General features: G+C 31.0%; 1 protein-coding gene across 3 annotated transcripts in view; it reads left to right on the top strand.

The window, feature by feature from the left end:
- The window catches only part of LOC140051444 (centrosome and spindle pole-associated protein 1-like), a 29,913-nt gene that overhangs the window by 6,337 nt on the left and 1,765 nt on the right, over positions 1 to 21,811 (top strand). The window contains exons 9-35 of one of the 3 annotated variants that reach the window (XM_072096662.1): positions 273 to 348; positions 579 to 625; positions 985 to 1,067; positions 1,292 to 1,388; positions 2,543 to 2,600; positions 2,829 to 3,025; positions 3,272 to 3,363; positions 7,691 to 7,787; positions 7,928 to 8,039; positions 8,224 to 8,371; positions 8,682 to 8,747; positions 9,230 to 9,363; positions 9,809 to 9,958; positions 10,249 to 10,389; positions 10,593 to 10,637; positions 10,859 to 10,903; positions 11,300 to 11,353; positions 11,681 to 11,746; positions 12,823 to 12,864; positions 15,598 to 15,648; positions 17,169 to 17,318; positions 17,787 to 17,952; positions 18,672 to 18,797; positions 19,007 to 19,059; positions 19,979 to 20,089; positions 20,739 to 20,841; positions 21,738 to 21,804. In XM_072096662.1, coding sequence (XP_071952763.1) covers positions 273 to 348; positions 579 to 625; positions 985 to 1,067; positions 1,292 to 1,388; positions 2,543 to 2,600; positions 2,829 to 3,025; positions 3,272 to 3,363; positions 7,691 to 7,787; positions 7,928 to 8,039; positions 8,224 to 8,371; positions 8,682 to 8,747; positions 9,230 to 9,363; positions 9,809 to 9,958; positions 10,249 to 10,389; positions 10,593 to 10,637; positions 10,859 to 10,903; positions 11,300 to 11,353; positions 11,681 to 11,746; positions 12,823 to 12,864; positions 15,598 to 15,648; positions 17,169 to 17,318; positions 17,787 to 17,952; positions 18,672 to 18,797; positions 19,007 to 19,059; positions 19,979 to 20,089; positions 20,739 to 20,841; positions 21,738 to 21,804 — 2,577 coding nt within the window. Of the gene's footprint in view, positions 1 to 272; positions 349 to 578; positions 626 to 984; positions 1,068 to 1,291; positions 1,389 to 2,542; positions 2,601 to 2,828; positions 3,026 to 3,271; positions 3,364 to 7,636; positions 7,788 to 7,927; positions 8,040 to 8,223; positions 8,372 to 8,681; positions 8,748 to 9,229; positions 9,364 to 9,808; positions 9,959 to 10,248; positions 10,390 to 10,592; positions 10,638 to 10,858; positions 10,904 to 11,299; positions 11,354 to 11,680; positions 11,747 to 12,822; positions 12,865 to 15,597; positions 15,649 to 17,168; positions 17,319 to 17,786; positions 17,953 to 18,671; positions 18,798 to 19,006; positions 19,060 to 19,978; positions 20,090 to 20,738; positions 20,842 to 21,737; positions 21,805 to 21,811 lie in introns of all 3 variants that reach the window. The other 2 variants (XM_072096661.1, XM_072096664.1) reach the window with 2 other exon arrangements.

The raw sequence follows: 21,811 nt of genomic DNA, 5'->3' as shown, positions 1-21,811 counted from the left end.
ATTGATTAAATTGTTTTTATATATATTTTTTACTCAATAGTATCTTGTGTTCAGTATTTTTTTGCAGATTTTGGATAGATATGGTATAGTGGGAAAGAATTAGTATTGTCATAATAACCATCATTTATAAATGCCTATATAAATTGTTCAACAATAAAAAAAAAATGTGCTTATTTTTCTTCACCACTGTATAACCTACGTATTAATTTTCTTTATAAAATAATTGAATAAAATATTCATTTGTCTTTTAATTGAATTTCTTGTTACTCCAGGAGAGTTAGATTTGAAGAATATAGTGGTAGAGGGCGTTATTCAAAAGGAGATGATCCATATGATGATATTGACAATGTAAGTTTTATTCATTTCATTTGAATTTGAATGTTGACCCAAAATCCACAAAGTCCAGATCACTATAAATATTGAGTTGTTTAATAACTGCCAGAATGTTTGAGATTATCATTGTAAAGATAAACAATTGAAAGTCACTTTTAAATTCCAGCTGGAACTATCCATAAAGCCGATTTTACAGTTCTGTTTTGTAATTTATAAACTTAACGTTATAAGTATTATTTTTACAGAAAAATCTTAGAGAGGAAAGAAGTAGAACCATGCCAGAAATGGACAGGTATATTGTCACCTTTATGTTGAAAATTCTTAATGTTGTGCTCTTTAGCATAACAATAAAGCATAGCAATAGTGCACATTCTAGGCTACACTAGGATACAATTTCTGTCATTTTGATATAGAAAAAATATACAAATTCTCTCTTATAGTATAGATTGCTTTCTGATGAACTACAATAGTTTCAACAACTTTTTGAATGATTTTACTGAAAAGAACCTATTGAAAACTTTAAGTCTGCGTGTATAGTATGATGTTGAAGGTCAAGATTGTATATAACATTTTTGTTAGCCAGGGATATTAGAAACCAATATCGATTATTAGATTATAAATTAGTTTCTATTATTATATATATCTCAACAGGCCAGTCCAGAATAATCAACCAGAACCAGTTAACACCAGAAAACCACGGCCTAAATCCGCAGAAGATGAGGGTTTTTTTATTGGTAAGTCATTCTACACAGTTTTCTTCCCAGAAAGGAAGCACCATTGTATATTGGTATTTGGCATACTGTACGTCACAATCTGTTACCCAGAAAGCTTGCGTGGTCAACATTGAATTTTTGTTCACTCTTATTTTAGTATGTTCAAGCTTACAATTAAAGAAAGGTATATTAATTTTAAATACAATTGAAAAGGGTAACTGGTGTCATGCTGCATATTGTTTCAGGTCATCGGCAAAGTCAAAGTGCATCTCAACGAAAGAAAGAAGAATATCGTAAAGAATTAGAGAAACAAATGGAAGAGGCCAAGGAAACAAAACGAAGGTTAGTTCAGTTTGCAACACATAGCATATTCAAGCTACTGGTGTTTGAGATAAATAATTAATAATAACAATCATATTTCAGTCGGAAAATTTTTATTCAAGGGTATAATAGAGAGATTACTGCACTGCTGCTTGCTATATCAAGGATGCTTATTACAAATTTCAAATTAATTATCCAATACACATACAAAATAAAAGATTATTTGAACATTTTTTACTTGGAAATATAGCATAGTAGAGATGGGTGCGCTAATTCATCCACATCAAATGACACTTAACATTTAACAATAAACAATTTTCCTCATGACATATGCAAAAATTCAATTTGAAAATAGACAGCTTTAAAATGCCATTGTTAGTGCCATTTGAAATGTGTTTCAGAAGCTTGCTTTATAATTCAGGGTTTACTTAATTTGCTATGTAAACAGTGAATAAAAAGTACCCCTTACTCAGACACTTGGTTTTAATCATCCTGTGTATATGCAAATTGAATAATAGATGAAGTAAATAATTTCAGACCAAATATAAAAGCATTGTGCCTGTCTAAATTTTCACCGGGAAATGCATACATTGTAGAAATTAATAGATATTAAAACATTCATGCGATTGTACAAAGTAGATATTAATTTAGTTGCTATTTCAATTTATGTTTTGTTTATATTTTTGTGCCTTGCTTTATTATAACAATTTCTGCTATGTTATCTTCACAGAAACAGAAACATGTAAGTACACATATCATTTATCAGCCTTTAGGGGTTTTTTTTCTATTCAATTTAAGCTAAAAAAAGAATATTCTGAAATCAATTCCAATCAATTAATTAAGCGAAGTACCAAATTATTGATATACTATATGAGATGTAACTACTAAATGAAAAACTGTCTAATAATATTGTACTTCGTCGATTCAATTAACAAAATATAGTTTTCGATTGCATTTGGTCTATGATTTTAAATGGCTAGGCCTTACCTACCACTTACTAGATAGGTTTTTATTTATGTATAATTTTCTTGCACCATTTTTTATTCCGGTTAAAGCTAATTTAATCCGGCAAATATTGGTACCAAAACCCTTGCTTTGGGAGAAATGTAGCATTGTATATCCACGAAAGAAATATCTCATTCGAATATCTCATTCAAATACTTCATGTGTTACAGAGAAAGAGAAGAAGGGTTAAAGGTCAATGCAACTGGTCTCCAAGATCCTGAGAAATTGGTGAGTATTTTTAAATTGTTTTCAGCCACTATAGCAATGAATTTAGTTGATTGCAATGATTCTTGTAGTACTTATTTATAAATATAGTTTTCTGCTTAAAGTACTTTGTCATAGTTCATAGAATTCTCTATATAGTGTATTTAATTTATCTCCAGCTACTCCAAAACTTTTCATTGCAAATATTGATTTTAAAATTAAACTGTTTTTTTTACATGTTTCTACCATCAGCCTGATCGTCTAAAAGGCTTATCAAAACATGGAAACAGCCGGCAAGCACCTCCACATGGTTATAATACAACAACACAGAACACCAAGTATCAACCTTCATTTGCCCCACAAATGAATCAGCCATATGTGCCACCACCAGCACAAGATCTAGGCCTTGAGGCTGCATTCCTCAAGTCTAAAGCCCCAATGCTAGAAAAGTAAGTACATCTCAATCTTCTATTCCCAATAGCCAAACCAAGAAATGGGTTTCTTTTTACGGTTTTGCAGATTATTTAGTCAAATCTTAACTTCTGGGACTTGTTTTGCTGTAATAACAAATCCTAATTGACCGAATTATACAACTCCACTTTTGGCACATTTTTTTCTGCCTGCTTTTGTATATAGACTGTCTCGATATGTGGCGTATGTTATAGGAATCATTCTCTTTTTATAACACCTTTCAGGCCATTTGAACTTGAGCGATACCAATATAAATCTGATTCTGTTGATCCTTATTCATATTATGGACATCGAAACCCAATGGAAGGAGAACCAGGTAAAGTTTTAAACTTTTATAACTTATTTTTATTGTAATAAAAATGAAATGTTTTGTTTACTTTAATCATAAATTGATAAAATGTACTCAGTGAAATGAGTGAGATAATAGGGAGGTTTTGCAACCTTACGAATCTGATAACGAAAACGGATACGTCACACATTTGTGAAACTTTTAAACTGATCCCCATTTCATATTCGTAAAGCGTATTCGTGTTGACGAATATCACCAGTCATATTCGTAACTACAAAACGAGTATAGTTTTTGATCTATTTTGCACATTTTGCATTTGAATCAGGAATGATTCATGATTATAATATAATTATAGATTTATTGAAAGTAATTTACTAAAGTAATTTACTAAAATGCCAGGTCAATTTTTTTTAAATAGCAGTTTTTAAAGTCCTCACTCGCTTTGATGTTACGCTAAGCCTAGGCAGCCAAGCACCAAGCAACACTTACCTGTCGTTTCGCTAAAATTACCGCAGTCATATTTTGGGCGGCGCCCTCAATATTTCGTTGCCATGTGAAACAGATTTTTCCTGGCTTAGGAAAAACGAATACGTGTGCGTGACGTTATCGTATTCGTAAGATTGCGAAACCTCCCTATTGCTAACTTAAAATGAAAGATCTTTTGAAGTAATATAATTGATAGGCCACACATGCGATTGCACACATGCATACTTAGATGATTCCGATTTTTGTTCTAGTAAGATAATATGGTATTTTAGGCATATCTTAGGTAAATCTAGTCCTAACTACTGACACTGTTTTTTTATTATTATTATTGTTTTTTTTTTATTGTTTGGTATGTATTAAATAGACAGGTGTAAAAACAATTGTATATCAAATATTTGTATGTATCCTGTATCTTTATTAAGGTTTTCATATCTTTTTTTAACAGGCTCTAATTTAGCAACTTTACCAGTTGAGCAATTTGGTGGTAAATGTACAGCTTTTATAGTCTTAAATATATTGTACTACCGACATAATTAGAATATGAACAGTTTAAAACTCTGTTCAATACAATGATTGCCTTCTGTGTTTATTAGATTCGTTGATATCTCAAAAAATGTTCTGTTTCTACTAATTTGCTTTTAAAATGAAATAAAATTATACAAAATGAAACTTTAACAAAATATATGTTTTTCTAAGTTGTATCAAGACCAGGAGATTCACCCCAAGGTATAATTAATTTTACTTTTTCTTAGAAATGCTTTTGATATTCATTAATTTTTCAGTTTAGATCTGCAGTAAATAAATAAGCATTTCTTCTTCTTTTTGTTATATTGTTATTGCTATTTTGGTAATGTAAAATGTGCAATTATCTTAAAATATTTTCTAGATTTTAATACTAGAATAAATATAGTGTCTAATGTAAATAAGAGTGATAAAGTGAGAGGCTTAGGTTTTGTTTTAATTGCTCATGGCAAAACAGAAAAAAAAATTGCTTTTATAGCTATAGAATCGGCACAGGTTCAAAGCCCATTCTCAACCATAATAGTCCTTTCTTTGATAAGGACTTAAACTGGAGGTCCAGTTTACTCATCTGGATTTTGCTTCCTTAAAAGGTCATCTTTCGGAGAAGACTTTTACATCTCAGACCCTGTTTTTCTGCGGGTGTTCCAAGTGTTTTTCTTTCTTTATTTATTCTATAGCAAATGCTGTATATTAAGTTTCTGTTTTACTTCAGGTTCCTTCTTATTTTAGATCTTTGTCTGCATTCTTGTGACATGCAGTACATTGGTTGCACTAACATCTAACAAATGAATGTATGTAGTAGTAAAGTATGCAATATTCTACTGTTGCCAATTCAGTGTTAAAAATGAAATCTTTGTTATTTATTTTGCAGAAGAAAAATGGTGATCTACAATTTCATAAACCATTCACAATCAGACCTAAACCCATAATTATTTCTTTTTCAGATTCATCAAAAGATACAGATCCATTATTTTGATTTTTTGATTTTTAACTAAAATAAAAAATATGAAAGATAAAAGTTTTAAATGTAACTATTAGCAGTGTAAATGTGTTTAACAGTCTGATATTTCATTTATCACTATTTTCACTTTTTGTATCTCAGACATTCTTCGTAGGATTGAAATAAATGAAGTATTAGAAGAGGGTAAATGGTTGTTGCTGTGGTTTATGTACAACTACAACTTATTTTTTTATAGAAAACTGTATTTTATGTTGATCATGGACGTTTAATGAAGCTTTGGCAAAATTGCATAATGTTTGTTTGGTTGCCAGTACCTTTTATTATTTGTGTCCTACTTTCTGCAAATACAGTAATAACTTTTGTTGCTTAGGTTTATTTTTGGAGTAAATCGTATTCAAAAACAATGTCTCTTAGATTTGTTTTTACTTGAATTTATTGTTTTTTATTCACTAACTAATGTTATGGCATTAATTTAATTTGTTAAACTTCTAATAAAAATACATTTAGATATATTTAACTCTTTTTATTGAAGCAGTTATTGTAAAGCTTTAATAATGATGTAGCTTTAAATATTATTTATATCCTGTGTAGATGTGCATCCAATCATTGCGTGTTGTGATCTGATTCAACAGTGCTTTAGGAACATTGCAATCAACATTCTTAGTCCCTTTCTCACGTTTAGTACAGTTTGTTTCCAACAAAATGCTTTATATCCCCAGAACAAATTTTCTTTTTGTTTATAACTATATCCTTTTTGCCTTTATTTGTCTTAATACATTCATTGCCTATAAAACACCTATTTTTGATTTAAATACTGTTTATTTTGTTCTTGGGGATACACTTCAATAACCAAAAGAAACTCTCTCAAATAAAGATTGAGAAATAACATTTATTTTCCCTTCATGGGGTCCCTGCATTCTTGGTCGCTAGGTGGTTTGACTAATAACAGAATGTTACAAAAGCATGGAGGAATCATGCTAAGGGTATATTTACAGAACTTGGCTGTGAGAAAGGGGTTCTAGTTTGTTAATTGGTAATGTTCATTTGTGATATTACTTTTTGGTAATTTCAATACTTGTTGTATCATGGATTTTGAATTGGTTCTATGGTTGTTAAAATTGGATAGATCTATTTGGATAGGGTATGTCATTGAAACTAGGTAGAAATTTAACTGTCAAATATTGCTTCCTTGGTACATAGAGTATGAATTATAATTTCTGCTAAACAGTACATGTTCCTGTTTGCTTTGCTTCCTTTTATTAAAATAATGAATTATTAACAAAGACCGTAATTATTTTTACTACTTTTTAGCTCATACAACCGGAGTGTCAGAGTTCAAGCAATCACCTTATGAAAGTAATTTGGTTTGGTTTTAGTGTACAATATAATGATAAAGTTTATGAAATAAATTGGGAGTGTACAATATAAATATTTTTTTTCAATAATTATTTCTACATTTGTTATTATTATTTTAAAAATTGTGGAACGAATAGTTTAATAAGATAACTGTAGCTGTGCACAAACAATGGAATTAATTAAATTAAAGTTGTTATATTAGTTTAATTAATTTGTAATAATATTGTAAACACATGTATTATTAAGTTTCTTATTTTATTGGATTTTATTTTGACACATGCTCTCAGTTTTTAAAACATTTCTGGAAAAGAAAGCTCATGAAGATCCACCTTCTAATGGTATATGTCACTTTTTTTTTTGTGTACATCAACCTTGCATAAAGTCACTGTTATATATGTATGGTGTGTTCAGAAATTATTTAAATGTATTTTTTCTTATTTTGCCGAAAATCAATTTACATGAATAGTTAAAGAAGTTTGTTAATCATTGCAAATAATTTGTTTGTTCTAATTGTTTTGTTTTCCTTTATTCAATTTGCAATCTGTGATGCACTGAATTGGTAAGGGACGCCTATTTTTCTGTCTTTAATGGTTTATTATAATTATCATCAATTGAAGTCAAGAATTTAAAATACATTGAATGTATACTGTACACCTGCTGTGCAATAATAAATACATACAAGGACAAACTAAACTAGTGTTAGCTTACTGAAATTGTAGACACTTTTTTTCTTTTAAGTCAGCCATCTTTTTTTCGTTTGATCAATTTTTTATTTTATTTCTTTGTTACTGAATATAATTGTCAAATTGAAGTATCAAGGAATTACATTACATGATAACTATTGTTATGATAATTCAAAAATGTATGTAATTAAAATAAAATTAGGGACAAACAAACAGTTTGCCATTTTCTATTTTAATGCCTTACCTTTTAAGAAGTCATTTTCAACTGAAATTGTTCTTGTTATTTTTTTAGGTCCTCCATCTGGAATAAACCCATACTATAATGGTTACAATGATGGATATTTAGGTGTGTCTCCATATGGACGGGGTCAAGATAATCCTCCACAAAATGGAAATTCATTGAATCAGGGTTACAATTCTACACTCAATCCAAGACCTACTCAGTAAGACATTCTTATTATAGTACCTTAATAATACTGTAACATGTTTATATGGATGAATTTTAATTAATTATTCTTACTTTAGTGAAATTGTATCCCTGATTGTTCATTACTTTTGTGTATATCATTATTTTTATTTTCAGACCAATTCAGAAAAATGGACGGTCATCAATTCAAGGATTTGTAGGTGATGATTCGAAGACACCTCAGAAAAAAGGTGGCTCTAGAAGCTACCAAGATGAACTTCTATTGCAGGTAAATTCTTTTGTTTGTTTCATTATTATGGAAAATATAAATAATTATGAACTTCAAGACTACAAAAAAACTCATCAATCAAGACAACAAAAAATATACTGTATATACAGTATAAAAATTATCAAGAAGAGAATAAATAATAATAAATAATTCATTGCAAAATATTCTTATTACCTTGTTGTAGATCCAAGAGAAAGAAAGAAGAAAACGAGAAGAGAAAGCTGCACAGGAACGATATGATCAAAAGATGGAAGCTGAAGCTAAACTTTATGAGCCATTTGGCAAAGGAGGCGGAGGAGCACCGATGCGTGACAATAAGGGACATATCATTGGTAAGTTGAAATGATCATGTGCAGTTATTAATTAATTAAATGCAATACAAATTCACAATGCAAATCCCATCAAAGTGCAACTTGGATACCTGTTTCAAACCAAGCATTGATGAACGAAAAGTCCAAGAAATTTACTACAGTATTACTATTGATTCATGTCAGGCTAACTGGCAAACTAAAGAAAAAAATTCATGCCTAGATGAAATGTCCCTTAAAAGTGTGTGCCTTGAATAGGAGTTTACCATTATTACAACCATAACAAGACGGGCATATTCTTTTTTCCATAATTTATTGAATAATATTTTTTCAGCTGACTTAAAACAAGTGAAACAAATGCAGACAACAGAGGATGTATTTGGAGGCTCAACCATTCAAGGTAAAGTATAATATTGTCTAGTAATACATAGATTAGGGGCAGCTATAGTCCTAACTTTGTTTGAAATAATTTACTTACTATACCACTAGAGAGAGAGTTTTTTTTTCATTGATTTTCCATTCATAAGCCATGTTTCCACAGCCAAAAATGAACCTATAATTATCTGATAAAAAATTAACTGATAATCAACCGATAAAGGTTCTGTGGAAACAGGATTTAACCAATTCCACTCAAGACAAATTATCCAAAAATTATTTCATTCAAATCACTCAATTATGTTTATGGTATAGAGAATTGAGTGATTGATGTTAAAGTAGTCATAATAATAATAATAATATATAATTATATGATTAGTTAAGAAATTAAACCAACAATATGTTATAGCTACAGAAACACAGCCATAACAAAAATGGTTACTGTATTAAGTGTAATTAAATCCTGGAAGAATAAGATCTGCATGAACAGAGCGTTTTCTTTTGTAGGTAATCCTATGATTTCTCCAAGAGGCCAAGTACAGATACCTGTCCATCATACTTTACCTGAAAGTTTTACTGTAGGTGGTGACACAACTCCTGTGAATGCTCAGGATGAGTATAAAGAAAGCCTTAGACTTCAGGTAGGAATTTGTAATGATGTAACAAAAAAGGAGAAGAATTGGATAGCTTGGTGGTTTAGATACTCTGTTACTAATTTATAGGTCAGAGATGTCTGGATGTGATCTCTGCAGGTGTCTGGTTTCTAAAAAGTTTCTCAAATACCAAAAGCTTGTTTAAAGACTTTGTTCGTGTAGAGCATCTTGTGTTTGTCACTCTGGAGAAAAATGACACTTTGCAATGTTGGCTATGTGAAAAGACATTCCCTCATATGCTTCTGCAAGACTGAGTTTTTTTTAAATTTAAATCTATAGTAGGTGGATAATTATGAAACAGTATATCAATGTCACCGCAATTTTTGTAAAAAATATTTAATATCAAATAATTATTTGAGCAGAGAAAATGTAGGTCAGAGAAGTTGTTTATAATTCTAAAGTAAATGAGAAGATATTACTGTAATGTTAACAGATTGAAGAAAAGAAAAGACGGCAAGCTGAAGAAAAAGAACGTGAACGATTAAGAGAGGAAAAGCAAGAACGGGATCTTCAGGAACAAAGAGATAAAATGCAAAGGGAGTTTGAAGCCGAAAAAGAAAAACAAAGGTTAAAGGAAGAGAAGGTATGTAGTTAGACATGCTTGGTTGTTATTAGAATGACTATTAGGTATGTCATGTTAACACATGTGTGTATGCAATTGACGAATTTGTTGCCATTCATAGACAGGCAACCATTTGCTGATGCCACATGCATAGCCTGAAACTTTGTTAAGTGTTGCTATATATATATACCCCCATTTATTGTATTTTTTAATTGAAATATTTTACATTTCATATATGCCATAACTTGATCTATTTGAACATGACTTAAATCAAGAATGATTAGAGTTTTATCTTGTTTTCTTTACATTAGACACGTCAACAAAACGAAGAGATGGCTAAATTGGCAGAAGAAAAAAGGAAACAAGCAGAAATGAAACAAGCAGTCATGGAAGAAAAGTCAGTAAAACAACATAGCAGAATAACAGAGATTCACAAGGAGACTGAAGTGCTGGTAAATTTGTTTTTTGTTTTCCTGTCAATCGGTGATATACTGAAAATTAGGCTACTGTATAAGAAAATTAATTAAATAGAAACGATAAAGATGAGGAAATGAGAAAAAGTTGCCACAACCAATATTCAAACCTAGTGTTCTTCCTATAATTGAGTGGTATTTATGTATATAAATATGTTTTTAAATTTTTTATTTATTTGCAGAGAGTCGAATCACCACCAATTCCAACCCTCCGAAAGACAGAACCTGTAAGTACAATATTATTTTAAATCAATTCATTTTCAATCTCTGACAAAGACATTCTTGATTAACCAGATCAGCAGACAGATAAATATTGGAAATTGGTGCAAATGGCAAAATAAATTAAATGAATTGGTTCAAGCATTTGTTTAAATTTGTATTTATCTATTTACTGATCTTTTATGTTAGTTTTATTCATAACTCCATTTTCATTTATTAATATTGATAGAGGGTAGAATCACCACCGATTCCAACACTTAGGAAGGCAGAACCAGTAAGTGAATTAGTTTATTTTCAATATCAAATTCTAGGTGGAGAAATTAGACTGACGAAATGACCCTAGTTAGGAGCTGGATGTTTTATGTAAATAGAAGTTTATTCATAATCAGTGACCGTATTCACCAATCTCATTAAAGTGAGATTTGTTCCTTCAGTATAAGTATTTCACTTAACTTAATGAATATTTAAGTATTTCCCTTAAATTGTATTCACTTAGATATGAGATTTTTCTTGACCTTAATACGTGTAAGTGTTTCCCTAAGCCTAAGTGTGAAAGGTGAATACTGCCACAGATATTTTTTGTATGAAAAGTTAGAATGGTTATCATTCACTATCATTGCTGTGGCCTACGTTAATATAATATTTATTTTAAATTACTATCTTTTAATAGTCCAGAACCGAGTCTCCACCAGTACCAGCTTTGCGCAAACAGGAGCAAACTAAGGTTTGTGCAGCATCTTTGTTTCAGAATAAAAAGAAACTATTGTAGTTTTAGACTTTTTAAATTGACTTCAATTGTAGAGAAACCCAGGAGTGACCGATTTTTCTTATAGGTTACTTTTCTGTTATTCTTTGAGTAATTTAGGAAGTACTATACGGCTTGCTTTTTTTATGATGCATCTAATACATTTTTTAAGTTGTTTTAATATATTCTGTTTTTGCTACAAATAAATTTGATCTTTGAAATCCATTTATATTATGAAGATGATATAAATGAATTTGAAAGATTTATTTTAAAATATATACATTGCCTCTCCTTTTTGTTTTTCAGATTCCTTCACCAAGAAATAATTCCCCCATTGTTCCCACACTTGAGCAGATGCAGGGTGATAACATGGTAATTGGTTTTGTCATATTTTTTTTTAGTTAAAGTGTTTCAGATAGTGTATTAAACCACCGTCAACCACACTGGCCTTATTAAAATTCTTTACAAGACATCAGAAAAGTAAAAATTACCACGGTCTGAATAGGGATTTCTTTCTATGCTAGGAAAGCCAAAAAGCATTCCTGTGTATGTTCCCACTGGATTTTAAATCTGTTAGACAGGGTTGCTGGGCTGTTCACACAAGAGTTGGAAAAACTTAGTATTACTTAAGTAAAACTTAGTTTTACTACAAATACACCCAGTGTGTTTACAATTTAAGACTTGGGAATATAATCAACATGACTTTACCAAATATTTTTAAACCATTTTGAAACCAACAAGACTTTTTGTTCCTACATTTGTGCCAAAATATATAATCATGTAATGAAATATTCTATATAGCAATTAGAAAGTCAAAAGTTACCAAGGACCCATTCAAATATCAGCTCTGAAAGTAGTCCGGTATTAAATGTGAATTAGTTTCTAAAAATCTTAGGTACCATGATGCTTCCCTTACCTGCGAAAATATACTGTAAGAGGGAGGGAGCTTGCTTACTGGATGTTATAACAGACAGGATGTTGTTGTTTCCCTACTTATTTATTTAAACTCACTCTGCTGCTTCTGTACGTCTGTATTTACATTATATGCAGTACATGTTGTTTTTGTGAATTGATTTGAGCAGGGGAAATTGTTGTCAATGGTTGCTCCAACTAGACCAACTAACCTAAAATTAGTTTTATAGAGTTTACTACCCATGTTCAATTGACATTTAATACCAGCATTTTCCATAATGATTTTCATGTCGAAGAAGATATTTTAACAACTGATAGAGGATGTTTTTTATGCTTGGCATTTGTTGCTCAACTCATCTAACTTTACTGCTTTGTTTTTACTGTTACAGTATGTGAACATGTTTAGCTATGTTATGCAGGTGATGAGTTGATAGTACATTTGTTCTAAGTTTTGTAAGCAGTCAGTATAGAATGGAGAATATTTGTATAGTGGTTTTTTATAAAGATGTTATTAATAATAATATTTTAATTAAAAGCCTCCAGTGGAAGTGGAAGAAATACCTGTCAAGCAGGATATTGTAAGTTATTACAGAATATATAAAACAACTTTATTGTGTGTGTTAGAGATTCAGCCAACATAATGATGTTAGCTTCTTAGTTGGTAGTGTCTGGACTTAAACCAGTGATGTCTAGTATACAGTTTAATGTAAGTTATCATTGTTGGATTTTATATCAATAGTGATTTATTATGTCATGGGCCTGTTATATGTACATTTCAGTATACTATAGTACATAGCTGTAATAAAATGTTGTCATGAATTTATATTTAAATTACAAGCCTCCACTAGAAATTGAAGACATATTGATGAAGAAAAAAATTGTAAGTTACACAGTGCAGAAGAGTACCATCTAATAAATAAAAGCCAAGCATTTTCCATAATGATTTTCATGTTGAAGAAGAAAAAATGATAGAGGATGTTTTCAGATAATGTTCTGCTTTAATAGCATTTGTTGGTTTTTCTTCCCTAACTCATCTAAATTTACTGCTTTGTTTTAAATGTTACAGTATGTGAACATGTTTAGCTATGTTATGCAGGTGATGAGTTGCTAGCACATTTTGTTCTAAGTTTGTAAAGCAGTCATTGTAGCATGGACGAGTATTTGTATAGCTTTTCAATTAATTGTATTTCTATGATACAATGTGGTTAGAATTTACAGTATATTTAGAGATGTTAATAATATTTTAATTAAAAGCCTCCAGTGGAAGTGGAAGAAATACCTGTCAAGCAGGATTTTGTAAGTTATTACAGAATATATAAAACAACTTTATTGCGTTTGTTTGAGATTCAGCCAACATAGTGATGAGCAAAGTGTTTTCCTAGTTTAGCTTCTCAGTTGGTAGTGTCTGGGCTTAAACCAGTGATGTCTAGTACACGATTTATATTAATGTTGATTTAAAAGTTATTATTGGATTTTCTATCAATTGTTTGTTTATTATGTCATGGACATATTATGTACCTTTGAGTATATACTATAGTACATAGCTGAAATAATATTTTGTCATGAATTTAAATTTAATTTACAAGCCTCCACTAGAAATTGAAGACATATTGATGAAGAAAAAAATTGTAAGTTACACAGCGGTCACATTTTTAATTGCTTATTAATACAAAAATAGAAATAATTATTAAACTGTACTAAACAAGGCATAGGTTTCTGGTAGCCTGTTGGCCCACATTTTGGTTTTTTGTGAAAAGAAAGATTGAAAATATCGCCAAATTTCCAATCTCTGTTCTAGTATTTATTTTCTGAATAAATTTAAAATGCTGAACTATTTTAATTCAGGACCAACTATTACTTTTTTTTATGCAAACATTCAGCAGTTAGAAAACAACAATAATATATTCAATAGTGACTTTTCTATAATATTTCTCTCAAGATGTCAGATCTTGGGACATTACAACATGGACTGACTGAAGAGTTTATTTATATCTATATAGGAAGTGGTTTATATGGATTTAGATGCAGAACTCAATAATGAGGTATTATTTGGTTAAAATGATGATATTATAGTTCTGCCTGTTGTGTATTAATGTCTTGTAACAACCTGAAGTTTCGTACTCATTTTAATAATACCCACCATAAGATGTTTCCTTATAAACATCACTGTATGGTGCCAATTGCCTTTTCTTTATTTTGCGTTATCTTTATCTTCAAGGATGATAAATATGCTTTCATTGTCTAAACTGCTTGGTAATTTCTAATAATATATTTTGCTGAATAATGGCAAAAGAGGAGGTACTAGTTATATTGTCGTACAGAATACATTATCTTCTCCCTAAATAGTTGGTATCATGATTGAAAATGAGTTCTATACTTTAAAAGATAATGGAGTTAATCTATTTATACTTTATTACCCACTTATTTCTCAAATTAAAGGAAAATAATTATACCATGACAGTCGGGGGGTGGGGGGGGGGGGGCAATGATACAAGGTTTCCTACTTTCTATATAATCTATATTGTTTTGACAACTCTTGTAACATGACCACAGTGCTGATTTTACCATTTTTCCTCTAACTGATAATGGAGGGTCCTCCATAATTATAAAACAAGTTTAATAACATCCGTAATTGTGTTTAATGTTTGGTATATCTTTTATTATCATTTGATGTGTTTACGTAGGACTAAACATTCCATGACACTTTGATATTGTTTCTCTGATACGTTGCTGTTCAGAATGTTTTATGCAGCTTCCAGCGATGTGTACATTTTAGGTGACATGCTTTGCCGTCCATGGTTCATCATCTTATCTTTACATCAATTTGTAACATCAAACTGTATGTTGTCTGCACTTCATTATGATTGGCATACCTGTCAATTTGTGCTATGCAATTGAATCTTACGGTTAACACAAACAACGTCAAAACTCACACAGCACTGAATGACACCATTGAAACATCACTCTTATATATAGCATGTTTTTATGCCACCAAATCTAACTCAAGGTTGGCAGGTCTGCTTTGGGTGTCCGAACAGCTTGTTACATCAGCTATAACTAATTATATTAGTCTTCTGACAACATTTGTTTTGCAACTGTTTTGATAATGCTCACTAGCTGTATGACAGTGAATAATACTTGTACATCTCTTAATGGTATCATCTCTCCTACTACTGGCTGTTATACATATTCTGTGATTATTAATTGCCCATTGTATTTTATAGTTCAGTGTGGCAGTTTTGTCTCATATTATGATTATTCATAGTTTAAAATGTCTTACCTAAAATAATGGATTGTATATTTTACTATAGTCTGATGTAGAACTGCCTGAATTCTTATCTGATGACGAGGATACACATGCAGTAAGAACGGTTTATTAAGGTTTTATGTACTGGACTAGCTACTGTTTTGCTGAATAGTTTGTGTTGTTATATTGTCAGTCTTTTGATGCACAGTATTAGAACTTTACAGTTACAGTTTATTTGTTTAAATGGCAAACTAAAGTGTAAGCCAAACAGGGTGTTAAAGTAATAAAGGTAAAGGTATTCATTTGTCCTCAAGCTTAACTGGAAACTAAGGAAATTCGGATTAGGCCCTCCACGAACCCACGGCAGCCAGCAGTGCAGCGCCTACCAGATCAGCACACCGGGAGACGATCCCCTACTCTTTTCGAATAGTGTACCAAGTTCTTTAACGTGCACTGTTAAGTACACTGGACCTACGGCTTTACATCCCATCAGAAGGGCGAGGCAATGAGAGTAAAGCATCTTGCCTAAGGATGCAATTATTATGGTACAGATAACCTCGAACCCATGCCTATCACATGCTAGTCCGATATTACCATTACACCATCACTCTCCAGTATAATATCCTGTATTTTAATTTTATTATTTATAAAAAACATGTAGTTAGATTATTATTTAAAGTACATTAAATTTCAAGTATTTATGTACACATTAGTTTATAGCTACTTCTACTATTAGTTGTATATTTCTTTACAATTGTTTTCTAAATGTTTTTTTTTTCATGTAAATAAATGTAAATGGTATTTAATTGTCCTTGGTCTTCAAACAGCAGTGGAACTGGTGGTTTATAGACATAACAACCAAGCTCATGATACCCCTCATCCCCCAACCCCCAAACGTTCACTACTTGCTCATATTTTAAGTAACGCTTATATAAAAAATATTGCAATGTAAAAAATGTTGTTTTATGTTTGTTCTATAGAAGACCTAAAGCCTGGCGCACACTAGAGCTTTCGGCTGAGCCAACTGGCACGAGTAACACGTGGCTCACAGTGTGCACCGGGGAATTCGTGAGGAATCGGCCACACATGCCGATGAGGAAAATATCTATCGTGTTTAATATGTTTTGCCATGCATGACATTTTCCTCACAGTGTGCGCCGAACGTGAGCAGGTAGTTCACTAAAAAGTTCCACTGCGCATGATATGTTCAGATTTATTATAATGTATCAGCGCGTGCTGTGTAGCGTAGTAAGTAATTATCAAGTCAGTGAGCCAAGTGTTACTCGTGCCAGTTGGCTCAGCCAAAAACTCTAGTGTGCGTCGTGCTTAATCAAGCGCATCAGCTTTTTTACTCTTTCACTAAATACTGTAGATATTTTAACAAATTATGCAAAACATTCACTTTTTTTAGATATATTTTCTAGAATTTATAGTATATTCTTGAAGATTAAATTATCTTTTAACTAATGTTATTTTCTTAGTTTTCAGTGACATAACAACATCGTCATGTGTGATCAGTTTTTTTCATTATTCAAATTAAAGTAATAGATATTTGTGTTTCATATTAGACATGTTAATGAACTTTCTGTTCTGTGGATTTTCTGTACTTTCAAACTTATTATATTTTTATCTCAGCCTAATGGTCGACGGTCACCTCCAGTGCCAGCAGTGACAACTAAAGAACGTGCAGGAGATAAGGAACGCAACGTTATGAGTGCTCTGTCAACAATGCGTAAACAGCTTCAGAGTGAGCAGAGGCGAGTTCAACAGGCCCTTGAAAGAGAAGTACAGTATATGTTATTATAAATTGACTACAATTTAATATGCATTTCATTGTAATGTTTGTTTCATGTGTGTTTAAATTAAAAATAGGAAAAAGATATATAAAATATAAACACGGCTAGTGGTTTTCTCTGTTCAATATGGATGCATCTACCTGATTGTGTAACAATATAGAGAGAATTATCGAACATTGCATTCAGTAGTTGCAAAGAAATTTGTTTATATACAATTGTTTTGTAAAAAAATTGCTGTACTTACATTGCCAAATGGCTAAAAATTGAAAGAAGCTTCCCTGATCAAATGGAGTGAGTATCTTTTGTGTGCTTTATGGGATAAGAGTAGAAAAGTTTTTGGTTAGTGCTATTAAAACATGTGTCCGTTGGTAATGTTCGTAATGTTGTTAATTATTAATAATAACAATTATTATTACAAATATTTTTTATTTAATTACTTTTGTCTCATTATTTTCAGTATGACCCTTACACCCATGTTCCCAGTTCTCATGGAAGTCGTCGTGCCAGCCCACAAGTCAACGTTCTTGACCTTGATAAAAAAAAGAAACCAAAACCAGTTACCGTTCGACGTGAGCTAACAAACCATGCAGCAGCACAGGAATTTAATAATCTCAAAGATAGAGGTTAGATTTGTGTTTTAATACACTTGTGGAACGTAATTTATTTATTTTTCTCTGTTCTGGGTTGACCAACTAGCATAGGTGTTTAGCACCTGTTTGGTCTTTCCGTGCCTCCTTTTATAATTGTTTTGTCTTTTTTGTTATGTATATGGCAGAAATTGAATAAATAAAAAATAAATAAAATAAAAATAAAATTCTACTGAGTACTGTATTATTTGTTTATTTAGATTTATACAATTTGTAAAAGCAAGTATAGACAAAAAAAACAATGCTAATTTAAACTTGCCTCAATAATCCTATGTTATTCAGACATCAGACCACCTTCTTGCAAGATGGGTTGGGGTGTAAAATTATTGAGAAAATAAAATGTCATAATACAGTATTAAAGTGTGCATCATATTGTGATGCATTTTAGCACTTATGACACAGAATAAGACCATGCAAATGTGATTGAGCTATGGGTGGCTATGAGGGTCTTAGACTACACACCGATCACATACAAATCTAACCTATCACCATAATATTGTTGACTCATTTCATCTGGATGTCTTTCTTTAACATATATCATGGCTTCTTTCTTTGTTTTATGTGTATTACTATTAGGCATTCTATAAGACAAGCATTATTATTATTTTATTAATCCATGCCATTAATTAATATCATATTGAAAAAAACACCAATGTATATGTTTTGTGTATGTTGATATATTATTTTTATTAAAGGTTCTCAATCAAGACAAAAGATGAGAGAACAATACCCTGACAAACCAACTACAGATATTGCCCTTGAAGCTCAACAGAGAGCACTCTTAAGGCAACAAGAAGAGAAGTTAGACAACATGAGAAAAGGTAAGTATTTATAGTATTAGGAGGTTACCGTAAGCCCCTTTCACATTATAATTCTGTCAAGCAAACAATCAAACCAATTACCATCCTCTAAATGTTAATATTACCTAAATCTACTCAACTACTGTTTTAAAACTACTGTACTATGATTACAAAAGAGTTATTTATTACATTGTTTACTTCACAAATTATGAATCACTTTTTGTTTGCAGCTTATCGGCCCTCTGCATATGATACAACAATTAATCTGCATAATATTGGAAGGGTAAGTTGTAGTATATTAAAATAAGGTTTGATACTGTTCTACGACACTCACCAAAATCGAATTTCCGTAATGTTTTCAACCGATATGTATAAATCTCTTCATTCTTGTAGTATATTATTTATCAAATTGTATCAATGTAACTGTAAATTCAAACACCTAGCAACTTGTCAGTTTATTCATTTCACAGATAATAAGTATTCTCTCGTTTGATCTTCATTTATTAATTCACTCCTTTACCATCATCTTTTCTTTGAATACATGTAATTCTTTTTATTTATATATTTTATTAATCTTTTGCTTCATATAATCAGCCTGTGGATGATGTAAACAAAGAGGCAAGCAAAACATACTATGTAATCTAACACTAATGCTGTGCAAACTAATTTTTATTGCAAACACCAAAACCGAGCCTGCTTTGATAGTGTACAAAAAATAAATCAAACAGATGGATAGCATAATACAATCAAATCAACCTTTAAATTCATCCAACCCATGAAACTTGTAATATTGTTAGAACAAATCCATCAGATTTGCTGATTTAAATTGCTATGCCCTGCTCTGCCATAATAATATGGCCATGTAATATCAGTGCTTTCTAAAACAGTCCTTGAATACAATTTAAATAAAGAAATGACTTGTAAACTTGTAAATTCCACCTTCTAATCTAAATTGGCTGTCACCATCAATGCTTTATTTTTTACCAATAATAACGCTATTTTTTGTGATTCTGTTGACAGAATTTTGCATATTGTGATATAAAATGAACATTGTTTTCATTAAATGCTTTATTTTTTATAGTCTTGTTTGAACTTGTTCAAATTTGTTTGCAAATTATAGTGATTGAGTAGTATCAATAGATGAGCAGTGTTTTATTTTAGAGTCTAAATATTATTTTTCTAATATTCTTTTTTTTTTTTAGCGAAATGAATCTCCTCTGATAGCCCTCGAGTCTTCAAGTGCATTCATTGGACTTGATTCAGGAGAATCTAAGATACCACCCGATGAGAGGTCTTTACCAGGGTCGGCTCGGGTGAGTTCACAATTCCTGAAGTAGTAGGTTTTAACTTTAACAATGTAGTCGCTGCAAACAAAGCATTATTGCTGAAAAACATCCGAAAACTCTCAATTGTCTATTCATATAATTTGTTTCATATAGTTTTTATTGAATTTTTATGATTGGCATCTATTAAATGGTTCAGTTTGAAAAAGTCAACCAAAATTCATCACATAATTTGGTAATACAGTATACAGTAGAACAATTTGTGACACCCCTATTAAGGAGAAACTTTTCTGTCTTTTTTTCTCTCAAAATTAATCGAGCAAACTCTCGCAATACCGACTTATTTTCCCTTGCCCATTGTCGGGTTCAACGTAACCAAAAATGGGATTATCCAAGCTTTTTAATTCAATTTCTGTTAAGGATAAGACTATCGATATTTTTTTGTTTGCCATTTTGTATGTTTCATGTTTTGTATTTTTATGTGCTTTTAATTCTATATTTATATCTAAAGAGTTTTAAGGCATCCTGTAATTGGCGATTTTTCGCGGTTGAATGTGGTTGAAATAAAATAAAATAAATATAACACCTCCACCACAACCCCTATTCAGTGGCCTTCTCTGTTGGTCCCAATGTGTTCTCTACTGTAATTTATGTTAATCTTTTTATTTTAAAACAACAGACCAGAGATCTTTATGGCGATATTGGAAGTATTAATGAAGACGTTTTAGAAGTTATGGAGAGGAAAAATAAGGAAAGAATAGCTGCTTTAGCAGCGATAGAGAGTAAGACATTTCAACCACTTGTTTTTTTAATTTTGTTTCATTTTAACCAGCATATCGACATAACATACAATACAACATGTAAAAATGTATGACTTAGGACAACTTATTCAAACTACATTGCTGTGTAACTAAAATGATCCAGCTAACCATAAAAAATATAGATTATACAAAAGCAACCAGAAATTGCTGTCTGTCAAAGACTGACCTCCAAAATTAAAAATGATTAGCCCAATTTTGATATTCTATTGTTTAAAAACCAAATTAAAATGTAATATATTTATTATTATATAAAAATTATATAGTTTTCAGTTGGTGACCACAAAATGTCACAATTTGGCCAACATTCCTAAAAGTGGTTCAGAATAATAATAATATAATATTCTAGATTGATATAGCACCTAATGTTGTGAAACCTCTAAGCGCTGAACATTATTACCCCAGTCATTTTTTTCTGATCAAACACGTATATAAACATACATAATGCAGCTAGTAATCAGCGCAAAGTTGTGTTTTGATCTAACTCGGTTCCCATTTATACACCTGGATGGGGAGAGGCAAACGTAAGTAAAGTATCTTTGCCTAAGGATACTAGCAACGCGGTGAGAGTAGGATTTGAACCTCGATCTCACGATCAGTAGTCGAACATCTAACACACTGCGCCACACGCCCTTACAAGAATTGATTCCAAGTTTTCTGTAGCTACTCAAGTGATTTAAATTAGGTAAAGATTCATCTAAAATTAGTAAAATGATAATGAACAGAAAAATACTACTACATTCAGAAACAAGTTTGATCGATGTGATAACAGAGTACCACAGTAATTATATATTACATTTAGATCATTTCAGACTTGCACTAGGATATTTGGCATATTATTGTGCATGTATTTGTTTCAGGTGACATGTCAAATGAAGACCCAGATGATGTATTACAGAAGTTTATGTCAAAAGGATCAAGTGACAGGTAGGTA

The sequence above is a fragment of the Antedon mediterranea genome, chromosome 6 (assembly GCF_964355755.1).
Source record: "Antedon mediterranea chromosome 6, ecAntMedi1.1, whole genome shotgun sequence".
NCBI classification, from domain to species: domain Eukaryota; kingdom Metazoa; phylum Echinodermata; class Crinoidea; order Comatulida; family Antedonidae; genus Antedon; species Antedon mediterranea.
This window is presented reverse-complemented; position numbering and strand designations above follow the sequence as displayed.